We start from the raw sequence: 17,500 nt of genomic DNA on the forward strand, positions 1-17,500 counted from the left end.
GCAGGGGGTGGGGTGGGAGGGGGGGGGGGGTGAAGGGGATTAAATGCGTGATTTGTCATTAATATTGTCGAGAGGGAAATCTAAATGAATTAGGGCTATTAATATATAGATTTTTTTCGTTGCTCTACATCTAAACGTTTTTTTTCTAATCAAGTTGGCAAATAAATAGAAAATAGGATTGTTTTTTGCTTTTGTTTTTTCAACGATAAATATGACATTTACCATTACAATTACCCTAAAAAATAAAAACAAATTAAATCTAAGACTAAACAAAATCAATATCTCCACATTACAAATAATACAAAAAGAAAACAAAATCACGACAAACAAACAGACGCAAATCCAGATTTTTATTTTTCCATTTTTTCCAGCGATAAAAAAATGACGAAAAACAAATAGATGCAAATTCACATCTCTATTTCTTTAATTATCTTCAGCGAAAAAAAAAAAAAACGAAAAACAAACAGATGCAAATTCATATCTCTATTTTTTAAACATTCTTAAAAAAAAGATGCAAATTCATATCTCAATTTCTAAAACTTTTCTTCCAAAAACAAAAACAAAAACAAATAGAGGCAAATTCAGATTTTTTTTTCAAATTTTCTTCAGCGAAAAAAAAACAAAAACGAAAAACAGATGCAAATTCATGTCTATTTTTTTTTCTAATTTTCTTCCCCCTACCCCCCCCCCCAAAAAAAAAAAAAAAAAAAAAAAGTTCTCACCTCAACTCAATTACGAAAGCAACTCCACACGCACACACCCAAGGCGGCCGCGCGAACTACAAAATTATTCTTTTCAACTTTTCTATTCTATTCTTGGATTCCTTTCTCGCCTTCGTGATTTTTTCCATGTTCCTTTTTCCCTTACTTTTTCATTCTATATATAATTTATTATATCTAATTCTTGAAAAATATATATGTATTTTTTCGTTTTTACCTATTTTACATGTTCCTTTTTTCCCTTGCTTTTTCACTCTATATATTATTTATTATATCTAATTCTTGAAAAATATATATGTATTTTTTTTTTTTTAACCTATTTTCCATGTACCTTTTTTCCCTTGCTTTTTCATTCTATATATAATTTCTTATACTTAATTCTTGAAAAATATATATGTATTTTTTAACCTATTTTCCATGTTCCTTTTTTCCTTACTTTTTCGTTCTATATATAATTTGGTATATTTAATTCTTGAACAAATATATATGTATTCTTAAACCTATTTTCCACGTTCCTTTTTTCCCTTACTGTTTCATTCTATACAAAATTTCTTTTATTTAATTCTTGAAAAATATATATATATATATTTTTCTTCTTAAACCTATTTCATCAAAATTCTCTAAAAAGAAGAAGAAAAAATCTTTCACTCCTTGCATTCTATATTTTCAAAATAATTCTACTTTCGTTTCTATTTTTGTATTTCTCGTATCATCGTCTTTCACTATTCGTTCTTCGCTCTATTTTCCGCTCATGATTATGATTTTTTTTTTTCATTTCTAACCTTTTTTATTCATTTTCTATATTCATTTTACATATATCATCATCATTATTATTATTATTATTATTATTATTATTCTCATTTTATATATCTATTTCACATATTTACACATTCTATATATTAATTCTACATATCTATATAACTTCTATATTAATATATTCTATATTTTATCATCAATTTCTAATATTCATTATATATTCATTATTTCTATCTCATACGGACAAGAATTCAAGGCAGAAAATTATTTGATTTTTATCTCCCTCTCTCGACTACCAACAAAACAATTGTATTTGCAATGAAGTTCTTTATCATTATCAATTACCATCAGTTATTATAAATCATCTATAATCCTCCACAGAACGTTATAATTTCTATCTTTATCACGATTATCATCACCGTTATAATTTTTAAAAAAATCATAATACGATAATTTTCATTCGTTCTACAATCATTAACAAATATACAAATATCACTATCATCTCCCATCTCCCTCTTTCCAAACAAAATAGGCAAACAAACACAGAAAGAATAATAACGGCGCCAATGATAATAAAAACAATAATAATGACAGCGATTCTTGATAACGGCCGAGGCAGGCATCGGTAGCCCCGCCCCCTCCCCCTACCCCGCGGGCCACTCAGCAAGCATAACCACCGTCCCTCGCCCTCCGCTCCCTTGCAAAAACACGCGGCACCGCCAAAGAAAAACAAAGACACCAGAGCCATCTCCCAGTGCCACATGCATCCACTCCCTCCCCCTTCCCCAACTTTCTAGCCCCCCCTCCACGCCATCTTCCACCGTTCTTTTTCTCTTTCCTCTCTCTTGCTTCTCTTTGTCTCTGTCTATCTTTCTCTCTCACTTTCTCACTCTCTCTCTGTCTGTCTCTCACTTTCTCCCTCCCTCCCACCCCTCTCTCTCTTTTCCTCCTCCTTTCTCCATCTCCCTCCCTCTCTCTCTCTCTCTCTCTCTCTCTCTCTCTCTCTCTCTCTCTCTCTCTCTCTCTCTCTCTCTCTCTCTCTCTCTCTCTCTCTCTCTCCTACTCCCCAGCTCTTCCCAAGAGCCCCCCTTCCCCCTCTCACCCCTTTACTCCCCTCCCCCCTTATCCCCACCACCACCTCCACACCGTCTCATCATATCCCCTTAAAATAAAAAAAAAGAAGAAAGAGAATTAAGAATAATAAAAAAAAAGATAAAATGAAGTAACAGAGACTTTCTTATACTCTCCTCGAGCTCTGGCCGCGTCTTCAAGCTTCGTCTCCTCCCCCTCCCTCCTCCCCCTCTTCCCCTCTCCTCCCCTTCCCCTCTCCACCCTCTCCTCCTCTTCCCTCTTCCCCTCTCCTCTCCTCCCTACTCCCCCTCCTCCTCCCCCCACCCTTGACCCTCATGGTCTATGAACGCTTAAATGCAATGAGCAAGGGAGGAGGAGGAGGAGGAGGAGGAGGAGGAGAGGGGAGGGGAAGAGGAGGGGAGGGAGGTAAGAGAGAAGCAGCGAGCAAGGCAGCAGTGAAAGGGAGGGAGAGGGGGGAGAGAGAGAGAGAGAGAGAGAGAGAGAGAGAGAGAGAGAGAGAGAGAGAGAGAGAGAGAGAGAGAGAGAGAGAGAGAGAGAGAGAGGAGAGGAGAAGAAGAGGGAAAGAAGAAGAAGAAGAAAGAAGGAAAGGAAGATAGAAAGAGAAAGACAGACAGAGAGGAGGAGGAAAAGAGGAAGAGAGAGACGAAAAGGAACACTGAAATCGAGAAGCGGATGGAGAGAGAAGAGAACGGAAGAAAAACAGGAGACAACTAGAAAGAGAGGGAGAGGAAAAGAGAGAGATAAAGAGAAGAACCGCGAACAGACGATAGCCAAATGGAGACCGTCCTTCAGAGCCATCCCTCGTCCACTTTCCCGCGAAAGGCCCGCGGAGCAACAACTCGACGTGCGTGCGCGCATGCTCGCCGAAAAGGGAGGAGAGAACGCTACAGAAAGAGAGGAGGGAGGGAGGAAGGTGGAAGGGTGGAGGGAGGGAGAGAGAGAAAGAGAGAGAGAGAGAGAGAGAGAGAGAGAGAGAGAAGAGAGAGAGAGAGAGAGAGAGAGAGAGAGAGAGAGAGAGAGAGAGAGAGAGAGAGAGAGAGAGAGAGAGAGAGAATGAGAGAGAGAGAGAGAGAGAGAGAATGAGAGAGAGAGAGAGAGAGAATGAGAAAGAGAGAGAGAGAATGAGAAAGAGAGAGAGAGAGAGAGAGAGAGAGAGAGAGAGAGAGAGAGAATGAGACAGAGAGAGAGAGAGAATGAGAGAGAGAATGAGAGAGAGAGAGAGAGAGAGAATGAGAGAGAGAGACAGAGAGAGAGAGAGAGAGAGAGAGAGAGAGAGAGAGAGAGAGAGAGAGAGAGAGAGAGAGAGAGAGAGAGAGAGAGAGGAGAGAGAATGAGAGAGAGAGAGAGAGAGAGAGAGAGAGAGAGAGAGAGAGAGAGAGTGAGAGAGAGAGAGAGAGAGTGAGAGAGAGAGAGAGAGAGCGAGAGACAGAGAGAGAGAGAGAGAGAGAGAGAGAGAGAGAGAGAGAGAGAGAGAGAGAGAGAGAGAGAGAGAGAGAGAGAGAGAGAGAGAGAGAGAGAGAGAGAGAGAGAGAGAGAGAGAGAGAGAGGGAGAGGGAGAGGGAGAGGAGAAGGAGAGAGAGAGAGAGAGAGAGAGAGAGAGAGAGAGAGAGAGAGAGAGAGAGAGAGAGAGAGACTCTGCTATCTATTCCTCCCCACTCCCCCATCTCTTTAGTTCTTTTCTCTCTTCTCTCCCTCCCACTACACGAAGGACGAAGAACAGAAAGAAGGGGGTAACTAGCCAGGGAAAGGGAATAGGAAGGTGATGATAACAAGCAAGCCGTTAGCCTCCTCCTTTCTCTTTCTTGTGTCCCTTTTCCCTTCTTTATCCTCTCCCACTCCTTATTCTCCTTCCTCCGGTGTTCTCCAGCCCCTTGGCCTCTCTCGCTCTCTTCTGCCTCTTGTGTCTCTCCTTTCCCTCTACCCACTTCTCTTTTCCCTTCCCCCTTCCTCTTCTTCCCTCTCTTCTCCACCTTTTCTGTTTCCTTTCCCTCCCCCCTTTCTCTTCTTCCCTCGCTCCTCCACCTCCTGTGTCTATATCATTCCCCCTTCTCCTTCTTCCCACTCCCCTTCACCCCCTCCCTCCATCTCCCACCCCCTTCCTCCAGTCTCTTCCTTCCCTCCTCCCCCTTCTCTTCCTCCTGCTCTCCTCCTCCCCCACCTCCTGCTCTCCCCCTCTTCTCCTCCTCTTCCCCCTCTCTTCCCTCTCCTCCTCCTCCTCCCCTTCCTTCCCTCCACCTCTCTTCCTCCTGCTCTCCTCCTCTCTTCCCTCTCCTCCTCCACCTCCTGCCCTCCCCCTCTCCTCCTGCTCCCTTCTCCTCCCCCTCCTCAGCCACCTGTCCCCCCCCTCCCTCCTCCCCCCGCCACAAATCCATCCCCAAGAATCAGAATCAGAATCAGAATCAAATAATTTATTTAGCCAAATACAATACATCAACAAAAATACAACATATTACACTAGTGGTATGGCTGAGCCCTCCAGGAGTGAAACTCCCTTAGGAAGGCCCCTTGAACTATTAAACATTAAAAACTAGGAAGATAAATCAGGACATAATGTATTTAAATAAGTAAACTAATTATATTAATACTGAATGACATTATACATAATGATATTAAAGGAAATTACAGGCAGAATAGCATAAGACATACATTATATGTATAAATATAAATATACAAGCATACCTACATAGGCATACACGTATACATACTCATATATAAACATGAACATATACATACAAATATACATATACATACCTCCACACAGACATACACAAATATATACATAATTACACAGATAATTACAGTATGGGAGAGAATACAAAGATGCAAGGGCAAATAATAGAAAAATAGAAAAGGACCCCATGCGAGAGATTAGGAGTAACATGTGGCGTCAGACAATGGTAAACTCTCATAAAATCGACCATCCGTAATAGCAGGAGCTTCCTATTGCCCCCACTCCCTCCCTCCCTCCCTTCCCTTCCCTTCCCTTCCCTCCACTTTTTTATTATCTCCTCTTCCCCTCTCTTATTTTTCCCTCCTCTCTGCCTCTCCCTCCCTCCCTCCCTTCCCTTCCCTCCACTTTTTTATTATCTCCTCTTCCCCTCTCTTATTCTTCCCTCCTCTCTACCTCTCCCTTTCCTCCCTCCCTTCCCTTCCCCTCCACTTTTTTTATTATCTCCTCTTCCCCTCTCTTCTTTTTCCCTCCTCTCTGCCTCTCCCTTCCCCTCCGCTTTTTTATAATGTCCTCTTCCTCGCTCTTATTTTTCCTTCTTCTTTACCTTTTCCTTCCTTCCTTCCTTCCCTACCTTCCCCTCCGCTTTTTTATAATGTCCTTTTCCCCTCCTCTTTCCCTTTCTCCCTCCCTCCCCCCTTTTATTCATTTATCCCTTCCATCTCCTCTCCTCTCTACCCTTTCCTTCGTCCTCCTTTTTGATCTCTCAACTCTATCGCCTTTCCTTCTTTATCTTATCTTCCCTCAACCCATTTTCATTCGTTCTCTCTCTCTACCCCTTTTATGCCTTTCCCTTCACCCCCTTCCCATACCCCTTCCCCCTTTGTATGTCACCTTCCCTTCTCTATCCTTCCCTTTCCCCTCCTTCCTCTCCTTTTATTCGATCTCTTTCTTCTCCTTCCAGTTCCTTCTTTTAACTAACAACGATAAAACAGATACAAAAAAATAAAATAAAATAAAGATTACCAAGGCCATAAAAAATAAGAACAGAGAACACAAATATTACAACAGCAACAAACAAGGTGACACACATAAACAAGATGACAAACAAACAAACAAGGTGATAACCAGACAAACAAACAAGGTAACAAACAGACAAGGTGACACAGACAAACAAACAAACAAGGTGACACAAACAAATAAGGTGACACACAGACAAACAAGATAACAAACAAACAAACAAGATGACAAACAGACAAACAAACAAGGTAAGGACAAACAGACAAGGTGACACAGACAAACAAACAAACAAAGTGACAAACAGAAAAAACAAACAAGGTCACAAACAGACAATGTAACAAACAAACAAACAATGTAACACACAAACAAAACTTAAGAATAATAAGTGTCACATTAACAGCAACAAACACCCACAGAACAGCCGCCACAGAAACAAAAGGGAAAGGAAGGAAGGTCGCTTACCACTGATTAAACGATAAACTACATAATTAGTCCCTTGTGTACATTAAAAAGGAGGGAGGAGGAGGGAGGAAGAGGGGAGGAGGGAGGAAGAGGAGAGGGGGGACAGGAGGGCAGGGATAAAGGAGAAAGGGAATAGGAAGGGGAAAGAGGAGAGGGAGGAGGAGGAGGGGCAAGGAGATGGAGGAGGAGGAAGAGGAGGGAAAGGGGTGATGGAGGAGGAGGAAGGGGTGAAGGAGAAGGAGAAGGAAGAGGAGGGGAAGAAGGAGAAGGAGGAGGGAGAAGGAGGAGGGTGAAGGAGGAAGAAGGATAGAGAAAGAAGAAGGGGAGGGGAGGGGGCTGCGGGAAGACGATGAGGATTTGAGGGAGAAAGAGAAGAGGAAATGAGATAGGAAAGGTAAAAGAGAATGAGAGAGAGAGAGAGAGAGAGAGAGAGAGAGAGAGAGAGAGAGAGAGAGAGAGAGAGAGAGAGAGAGAGAGAGAGAGAGAACAGAAAGAAAGAAAGAAATAGAGAAGAAAGAAAGAAGAGAGAAGAGAGACAGAAACAAACAAACAACAACAAAGAAAATGAACACAGCAACAGATGGTTCCTCGGGGACTCTTCCCAAGTTTCCTTCGATACATATATATATATTCGATTGAGTCCTGCGGGGCGGGGCGTCGACGTCGTCCACAATGATGACGTCAGACTTAGCTCCTCCCACTTCTTGCACGATCTCTTAATCGCTCGAGTCATGAAGGATTCGGGGCGGCACTCGGCTCCGGGTTTTTCTTTTCTTTCTTTTTTTTTTTGACTAGTTTGCTAATTTTGCTTTCGTTCTCTCTCTCTCTCTCTCTCTCTCTTTCTGTGTCTGTGACTTCTCCCTTCCTCTGTCTGTCTGTCTGTCTCTCTGTTTATGTCTCTTTCTTTTTCCTCTCTCTCTCTCTCTCCTCCTTCTCCTCGCCCCCTCTTTATTCCTCCTCCTGCCCCACCATCCTCCTTCTCCTCCCCTCTTTACCCTTTCCCCCACCTCCTCCTCCTCCTACCCTCTTTACCCCTTCCCCTCTCCCTCCCCCTCCTCCTCCTCCTCCTCCTCCTCCTCCTCCTCCTCCCTCCCTCCTCCCTCCTCCTCCTCCTCCCTCCTCCTCCACCTCTTTACCCCTCCTCCTCCTCCTCCCCTCTTTACCCCTCCTCCTCCTCCTCCTCTTTACCCTCCTCCTCCTCCCCCTCTTACCCCCTCCTCCTCCTCCTCCCCTCTTTACCCCCTCCTCCTCATCCTCCCCTCTTTACCCCCTCCCTCCTCCTCCTCCCCTCTTTACCCCACCTCCTCCTCTTCCTCGTCCCCTCTTTACCCCCTCCTCCACCACCTCTTCCCCCTCCACCTCCACCACCTCTTCCCCTCCATTCTTCCACCTCCTCCACCCCCTCACCATCCCCTCCCCCCCTCCTCCACTCCCTCACCCCCCTCCTCCACCCCTTCCTCCTCCCCCCAATCAGACAGAGTGAGTTCCTCGCACGAAAAGGGGAACCGAGCCAGAACCACACTTTGTCCCTCTCAATAACTCCGTGGAGGAGGAGGGAGGAGGAGGAGGAGGAGGAGGAGGACGAGGAGGGGTGGAGGAGGAGGACGAGGAGGAGGAGGAGGACGTGGAGGGGGTGGAGGAGGGAGGAGGAGGAGGAGGAGGGAGGGAGGAGGAGGAGGAGAGAGTGGAGTGATAGGGAAGAGGAGGAGGAGGAGGAGGAAGGAGAGCATAGTGTGGTGATAGGGAAGAGGAGGAGGAGGAGGAGAGGAAGGAGAGGACGAGGAAGAGGGAGGAGGGAGGAGGAGAAGGAGGAGGAGGGTGTAGGGAGGGAAGGGGGAAGAGGAGGAGGAGGGAGGAGGGTGTAGGGAGGGAAACAGGGAAGAAGAGGAGGAGGATTAAAGGAAGAATTAATAAACGAGAGGGGGGAAGACAGAACAAAGGAGCAGAGGTGAAAGAAGAGGAAAAGGGGTGCTAATGATAGTAGTGGAAGAAGGAAGAGGCGAGGAAGAGGAAGAAAAAGATGAAAAAAAGGAAGGGGGGCAAATAACGCCACCCATTAAGAAAAAGACTTAAAATGCAAGACTCAAATTTACCGAAGCGTAATGCAGGAGACACCAGAAAACGGAGAGAGGAAACGACGTAAAAGAGAAAACGGAAATAAAACAAGAAAAAGGAAAAAAAAACGCCGATAAGGAAACAGAAAGAGACTGAAAGGGAACAGAGAAAAAATAAATAAAAAAAGAAACAAAGAAAGAAAAATGGTAAACTAAAAAGAAAACCCAAAGATAATGCCATACAGAAGGCAGAAAAGAATGAGGTGAGAAAAAAATCAAAAATACATTCAAGAAAGAAAGAGGAAGAAAGAAAGAAAGAAAGAAAGAAAAAAAAAAAAACAAAAAAGAAAAAAAAAACATGAAGTGGTGAGTGGTGTGAGAAAAGGAGTGAATTTGCAACACGGGAATAATTTGCAAGTAATGATAGGGTGAAAGAGTGAGGGTAATAACAGGTCGGGAAGCGAAGGCAAACGACTAAGAAGGGGGAGAGGAGAAGGGAGAAGGGAGAGTAGGAAGGGAGAAGGGAGAGTAGGAAGGGTGAAGGGAGAAGAGAGAGGGGAGGGGAAAGGAGTAGGGAGAGGGGGAGGGGGAGGGAAAAGGGAGAGGGGAAAGGAGAAAGGGAGAGGGAAAAGGATAAGGGAGAGAGGGAGGGAGGGAGAGAAGGGGAAAGAAAGAAAGAGAGAAAGAGAGAGAGAGAGTGAGAGAGAGAGATGGAGAGAGGGAGTGAGAGGGAGAGTGAGAGAGAGACAGAGAGAGAGAGAGAGAGAACCACGGAGAATAAAAACAGAAACAGGTGAGCAGAGAAAAGAAAGGGGAAAATGAAAGTAGAATTAGAGGAGAATGGAAGGGAAGAGCGGAAAACAGAGGAAGAGGAAGTGGAAGATAAGACGAAAGAAGAAAACTATGGGAGCAGGAGAGGATAATTAGTATAATAAAGAAAGTTGATAGGTGGGATGAAGGTAAGAGAGGGAGGGGGTGGGGGTTGGGGGTTGGGGAGGTTGGGAAGGGAAATGAAAACCTTCCCTCCCTCCTAAGACTTTTTCCCTTTTCATCAACTCTTTTTCTTCTTCTACTCTATCTTACCTCTCTCTTCCTTCATCATTTTCTCCTACCCTTTCTTTCCCCCTTCCTCCACCTCCCTCCACCTGCCCCCTTCCCCCTAACTCCTCCCTCCTCCATTCCCCTCCACTCCTACCAACCCCCTTCCACCCTTCCCGTCCACCTGTCCCCTTCCCCTTTTCCTTCCTCCTGTCCCCTTCCCCCTTCCCCCTTTCCCTCCTCCTCCCCCTTTTCCATCTCCTCCACCTGCCCTCTTCCCTTTTCCCCCTCCTCCACCTCCCTGAACCCTCACCTACCCTCTTCAATCCACCTCTTCCACCTACCCTCTGCAACCTCACCCCCTCCTCCCCCTCACCCCCTCCTCCACCTACCCCTTCCCTTCTCCCTTTCTCCTCGCCCCCTCCTCTCCTACCCCCTTCCCTTCTCCCTTTCCCCCTAGCCCCCCTCCTCCACCTACCCCCTTCCCTTCTCCCTTTCTCCCTCGCCCCCTCCTTCAACCCTACCCCCTTCCCTTCTCCCTTTCCCCCTAGCCCTCCTCCTCCACCTACCCTCCTCCCCTTCCCCCTCCCTCCCTTCAACCCTCCACCCCCCATCCCCTCCTCCACCCTCACTCCCTCCACCCCCCTCCCCCACTCCCTCTCAACAGCGTTTCCGACCCGAGTGGAATATTTTCCTTTAAAACCCCCGTCTAAATATTTACGGCTGTTTCGTGTTCGGCCCTATAATATTCTCTTCGTCTCACCCCCCCCCCCAGCCTCTCAACGGGGATGGGGGTATAATGGTAATGTCTTCGCATATACAGAAGGAAGGAAGAGAGAAAGAAAAAGAAAAAAAATGAGGGAAGAATAAGAAAAAACAAACATAAAAATATGTATACGTAGCGCTAGTGTGCAAAACACACGCACACAAACACACACAAAAACACACACACACACACACACACACACACACACACACACACACACACACACACACACACACACACACACACACACACACAGAGTCACCACTATCTTTACCACCATTATCATCATCCTCATCACCATCACCACCATCATCAGTTATCACCACCATAACCATCACCACCACCTCTACCATAATAAAAAAATTATAATAACTAAATAATAAAAAAACAAATGCACAAATAAAATAAAAGTAAGAGAAACGAGGCGAAGAAAGAAAGAGAAAGAAAGAAATAAAGAAAAAATGATAATAATTAAATAATAAAAAAAACAAATACACAAATAAAACAAAAGTAAAAGAAACGAGACGACGACAGAGAAAGAGAGAAAGAAAGAAAGAAAGAAAAAAAACTCTGAACAGTCACACATTCTTGCAAGCTTTCGAAAACATGTTGCCAAAAAATCTTACTTTGCAAAGGTGTGAGAGATATGGAGATGAGGACGAAGAGAAAATGATGATGGTGATGATGAGAGTGACTGAAAAAATAACTATTATTTTTCTTTCGTTCTTTCTTTTTTCTTCTTTCTGTCGCTTTTACTATTTTTTTATCTTCTATTTATTTTTCATTCCTTCCTGCTACGCTCTTACATTCTATTTTTTTTCAAGTTCTTCCTCTCGATATTTTCTTGTCTTATTTTTCTCCCATTTTCTTTCTTTCCGTCTCTTCCTTCTCTCTTAATCTTATTTTATTTTTTTCAGTCTCTCTCTCTCCTGCTCTCCCTCTTCCCTTCTTTCCCTCTTCTTCCTTCCTTCATTCAATTCTTTCTTTCTTTCTCCTATACTTCTTTCCTTTCCATTCCTCCCTCTCCCATCTCCTTTCCATTCCCCTCTTCTTCTCTCCTCTCTCCCTTTTTCCTCTCCTCTCCTCCCTCCCTTATTATTCAAAATAAATAAATAAATAAATAAAATAATAGTAACATCACTGCACCTCATGAACACAATCCTCCTTTTCATACAGACGTTTAACCTCCTCATAGCCCTCCTCATAGTCGGTCATGAGTGAGACATATGAGTAGCTACATAGTATGAGGAAGATTTGCTTTCTATACTTTTTTCTTCCTTTTTTTCCGTTTTTCTATTTTCCACTTTTCAAACTTATTTTTCCATCTTTTGTTTATCTTTTCCTTCATCTTTTCTTCCCCGTTCGTTTTCTCTTTACTCTGCCTCTTCCCTTCGTTTCTTCTTCTCCTTCTCCTACTTTTATTTTCTCGCTCTTCTGCTCCTCATCTTTCTCCAAATACCCCCTTCCTCCTACACTCATCTCACCCTCCCCTTCCACCCCCCCTTCCTCTCCCCCCACTTCGTCAACCTCCTCCCTTCCCCTCCTTGCCTTACCTCCCTCTCCCTTCCTTACCCCTCTTGCCCCCACCTTCGTCCTTCCACCCCCTGCCCCTCCCCCCTCCCCGTACACCAAACGAGCCATGTAGAGTCAATGAAGAGAGCACGGTTCGCCTCAGTCAGACCCCCTCCCTCTCCTCCCTTTTCTCCCTCCTCCTCTCCCCCCTCCAACACGCCCTCTCCCCTAACACCCTCCCCCTCTCCCATCACGCCCTCCTCCCATCCCTCCCCCTCTCCTTCCACGCCCTCCTCCCTCCCCCTCTCCTTCCACGCCCTCCTCCCTCCCCGTCTCCCCTCCACGCCCCCTCCTCCTCCCCCCCTACACCCTCCTCCCTCCCCACACGCCCCCACCCCCACGCCCACCTCCGTCTCCACAACCCGGCCTCTCGAAACCGCCCGACGACGAAACAGCACGACGTTCGACTGTGGGCGGGGGTTATTCGGGTGGCGGGGGGGGGGGGGTAAGTGAGGGGAAGGAGGGAAGAGGAGGGAGAGAGAGGGAAGCGGTGTGGGAGGGGGAGGAGAAGAAGGAGGGGGAGGAGAAGAAGGAGGAGGAGGAGGAGGAGTGAGGGTCAATGAGAAGTGAGGGTGGATGAGGATGAGGATGGAGGATGGAGGAGTGAGGGTCAATGAGAAGTGAGGGTGGATGAGGATGAGCATGAGGATGAGGATGAGGATGAGGTGGAAGGAAGAGGGAAAGAGGAGGAGGAAGGGGAAGGAGGAGAAGGAGAAGGAAGGAGAAAGAGGCGGGGAAGGACGAGGAGGAGGGGGAAAAGAGCAGAAGAAGAAAGACGAGTAGAAAGAGAAGGGAAATTAGCACAATCCAACTACAAAAAAATAATAATAATAAAATAAAAAGGAGAAAGAGAGACGAGAAATGAAGAAAAAGCGAAAATGGAATCAGAGCCAGCCGGACACCGAATAAGGATGGCTACATTACGCAACTTACGACCGTAATCTACCGCGTTATAAGGTCTATATTTCCATGACATCAACGGAGTAAGAAGAAGAAGAAGGAAAAGCGAAAGTCGGGGATAAACGCGAGAAGTAAATAAAGAGAGGAGACAGAAAACGAGGGATGGAATGACGGGGGGAAATGGAGGAATGACGAAGGGAAAAAAAAGCAAATAGGGATGAGAAGAATGGAAGAGAAATAATAAAGGAGAATAGACAAAGAACGAAGAAGAGAAGGAAAGATGAAAAAGGTGATATAAAAACGAAATTAGAGAAAATCGGAAAAGTAAGACTTAAAAGTCAAGTCAGGGAAATGGAAGGAAGAAAAGGGAGTAAAGAGGAGAGGAAAAGGGGGAGGAGGAGGAAAAATAGGAAGAAGGGAAATATGAAAAGACCAAGGAGCAAATGGAGAAGGAAGAGGAGGAAGAGGAGGAGTAGGCAGAAGGATATTAGGGAGAAAGGAGGAGGAGGAGGAAGGAGGGAAGAGGAGGGGGAGGGGCAGTGAATCACCTACTGTTAAAACGCACACAATTAGACGCACACTGGCCGTACACATACGTACACATACATACACACACGTCAGTTCCTCACTCATTTCCTGTTCTATTTTCATTTATTTTTACGGGAAGAGAGGAGGGGAGATAACGAAAGAGAGATGAGTCAGGAGAAAAGAAAATGGGGAACGGAATATAAAAATTGCGAAAAATATGAAGAGAAAAAATACAAACTGATAAGATAAAATGCACAAGTATATGTATGAGTGAGTGAGTGAGTGAGAGTGTGTGTGTGTGTGTGTGTGTGTGTGTGTGTGTGTGTGTGTGTGTGTGTGTGTGTGTGTGTGTGTGTGTGTGTGTGTGTGTGTGTGTGTGTGTGTCTGTACCTGTGCATGTGCATGTGCATGTGCTTGTGCGTGTATGCCAGTGCACATGCTTGTATGTACACGTACGCGTGTTTATGCATGTGCGCGTGTGTATGTATATACCTCCGTACATGTCCCAGAGCACACTCCCTTATACATACAAGCCCACAACACACACAAATAACCCCCCCCCAAAAAAAAAAAAAATAATAATAATTAATAAAAAATAAAAAATAAATAAATAAATAAATAATAAATAAATAATACAAACAAAAATAACCAAAAACAAGAAAAAAATAATAAAATAAAATAAATAAAATAAATAAATAAATAAATAATACAAACAAAAATAGCCAAAAACAACAACTCGGCCCGGTACTCACCCAGTGCGCGTCCCACTTGTTCTTGACGAAGGCGGGGCCGAGGGAGCGGGCGGGGTTCATGGAGGCGCCCGTCAGGGGGAGCTGCAGGGGGGGGGGAGAGAAAAAAGGATTATCATGGGCGTCCTTATAAGGTCATTTTTTATTATTTGTTATCGGGAAACTTATAAAGTAATTTTTTATTATTTGTTATCGGGAAACTTATAAAGTAATTTTTTATTATTTGTTATCGGGAAACTTATAAAGTAATTTTTTATTATTTGTTATCGGAAAACTTATAAAGTAATTTTTTATTATTTGTTATCGGAAAACTTGTGAAGAAATTGTTATTTTCATTATCATGGGCGTCCTTATAAAGTAATTCTTTTCTAATGTGTTATCGGGAAACTTGTAAAGTAATTATTTATTATTTGTTATCTGAAAACTTAGAAAGTAATTATTTATTATTTGTCATCGGAAAACAAAGTAATTGATGTTTTTTATTATCGGAAAACTTGTAAGGAAATTATTTTCATCATCAGGAGTATCCTTATTAAGTAATTTTTATATTTCATTATCGGAAAACTTGTAAAGAAATTGTTATCTTTATCATCATCACCAACAGCATCCAATCAAAGTAATTGTTGTTTTCTATTGTAAGAAAACTTGGGAAGAAATTGTTATTTTCATCACCACCATTAACATCAAATTAAGTTAACTGTTATTTATTATATCGAAAAAATTTAAAAGAAATTGTTATTTTCATCGCCATCACCATTATCATCAAATCAAGCTAATTGTAATTTATTTCATCGAAAAACTTAAGAAAGAAATTGTCATTTTCATCCTCATCATCATCAGCTGCATCCAATCAAAGTAATTATTAACTTCTATTTTCAGAAAACTTATCGGAAAACATGTAAAGTAATTGTTATTTTATATCATCAAAGTAATTATCAAAGTAATTATTATTTCCTATTATTAAAGTTCCAATTATCAGCATCCTTGTAAAGCAATTGTTATTTTCCACAATCAACAAACTTGTCATTGTTATTACTATCATTATCATCCATCGTCATCATCATCTGTCACTCATTAAAGCCTACAGGTCACCACACTCGCATCTCTACAGGTCACCACACTCGCATCTCTACAGGTCACCACACTCGCATCTCTACAGGTCACCACACTCGCATCTCTACAGGTCACCACACTCGCATCTCTACAGGTCACCACACTCCCATCTCTACAGGTCACCACACTCGCATCTCTACAGGTCACCACACTCGCATCTCTACAGGTCACCACACTCGCATCTCTACAGGTCACCACACTCGCATCTCTACAGGTCACCACACTCGCATCTCTACAGGTCACCACACTCGCATCTCTACAGGTCACCACACTCGCATCTCTACAGGTCACCACACTCGCATCTCTACAGGTCACTCGCATCTCTACAGGTCACCACACTCGCATCTCTACACGTCACCACACTCGCATCTCTACAGGTCACCACACCCGCATCTCTACAGGTCACCACACACGCATCTCTACAGGTCACCACACACGCATCTCTACAGGTCACCACACTCGCATCTCTACAGGTCACCACTCGCATCTCTACAGGTCACCACACTCGCATCTCTACAGGTCACCACACTCGCATCTCTACAGGTCACCACCTCGCATCTCTACAGGTCACCACACTCGCATCTCTACAGGTCACCACACTCGCATCTACAGGTCACCACACTCGCATCTCTACAGGTCACACCACACTCGCATCTCTACAGGTCACCACACTCGCATCTCTACAGGTCACCACACTCGCATCTCTACAGGTCACCACACTCGCATCTCTACAGAGTCACCACACTCGCATCTGAGTCACCACACTCGCATCTCTACAGGTCACCACACTCATCTCTACAGGTCACCACCTCCCGCATCTCTACAGGTCACCACACTCGCATCTCTACAGGTCACCACACTCCCATCTCTACAGTCACCACACTCATCTCTACAGAGTCCTACCTCGCATCTCTACCAGGTCACCACACTCGCATCTCTACAGGTCACCACACTCGCATCCTCTACAGTTACCACACACTCGCATCTCTACAGGTCACCACACTCCCATCTCTACAGGGTCACCACACTCGCATCTCTACAGGTCACCACACTCGCATCTCTGGGTCACCACACTCGCATCTCTACAGGTCACCACACTCGCATCTCTACAGGTCACCACACTCGCATCTCTACAGGAGGTCACCACACTCGCATCTCTACAGGTCACCACACTCGCATCTCTAGGTCCCACCACACTCGCATCTCTACAGGTCACCACACTCAGCATCTCTACAGGTCACCTCGCATCTCTACAGGTCACCACACTCATCTCTACAGGTCACCACATCGCATCTCTACAGGTCACCACACTCGCATCTCCTACAGGTCACCACACTCGCATCTCTACAGAGTCACCACACTCGCATCTCTACAGGTCACCACACTCGCATCTCTACAGGTCACCACACTCGCATCTCCCTGAGTCACCACACTCGCATCTCTACAGTCACCACCTCGCATCTCTACAGGTCACCACACTCACTGTCTCTACAGGTCACCACACTCGCATCTCTACAGGTCACCACACTCGCATCTACAGGTCACCACCTCGCATCTCTACAGGTCACCACACTCGCATCTCTACAGGTCACCACCTCGCATCTCTACAGGTCACCACACTCGCATCTCTACAGGTCACCACACTCGCATCTCTACAGGTCACCACTCACGCATCTCTACGAGTCACCACACTCGCATCTCTACAGGTCTCCACACTCGCATCTCTACAGGTCACCACCACTCGCATCTCTACAGGTCACCACACTCGCATCTCTACAGGTCACCACTCGCATCTCTGCAGGTCCCACCACACTCGCATCTCTGCAGGTCACCACCACTGCATCTCTACAGGGTCCTGCCTCGCATCTCTACAGGTCACCACACTCGCATCTCTACAGGTCACCACTCGCATCTCTACAGGTCACCACTCATCTCTACAGGTCACCACACTCGCATCTCAGGTCACCACACTCGCATCTCTACAGAGTCCGCACACTCGCATCTCTACAGGTCACCACACTCGCATCTCTACAGGTCACCACACTCGCATCTCTACAGGTCAC

At 44.9% G+C, this 17,500-nt stretch overlaps 1 protein-coding gene across 1 annotated transcript in view; it reads right to left on the reverse strand.

Moving 5' to 3' along the window:
• The window catches only part of LOC113802995 (neurogenic protein big brain), a 228,513-nt gene that overhangs the window by 28,798 nt on the left and 182,215 nt on the right, over positions 1-17,500 (reverse strand). The window contains exon 4 of the mRNA XM_070118180.1: positions 14,328-14,408. Within this exon, the coding sequence (XP_069974281.1) occupies positions 14,328-14,408 (81 nt within the window). The remainder of the gene's footprint in view (positions 1-14,327; positions 14,409-17,500) is intronic.

The sequence above is a fragment of the Penaeus vannamei genome, chromosome 41 (assembly GCF_042767895.1).
Source record: "Penaeus vannamei isolate JL-2024 chromosome 41, ASM4276789v1, whole genome shotgun sequence".
Taxonomy (NCBI): domain Eukaryota; kingdom Metazoa; phylum Arthropoda; class Malacostraca; order Decapoda; family Penaeidae; genus Penaeus; species Penaeus vannamei.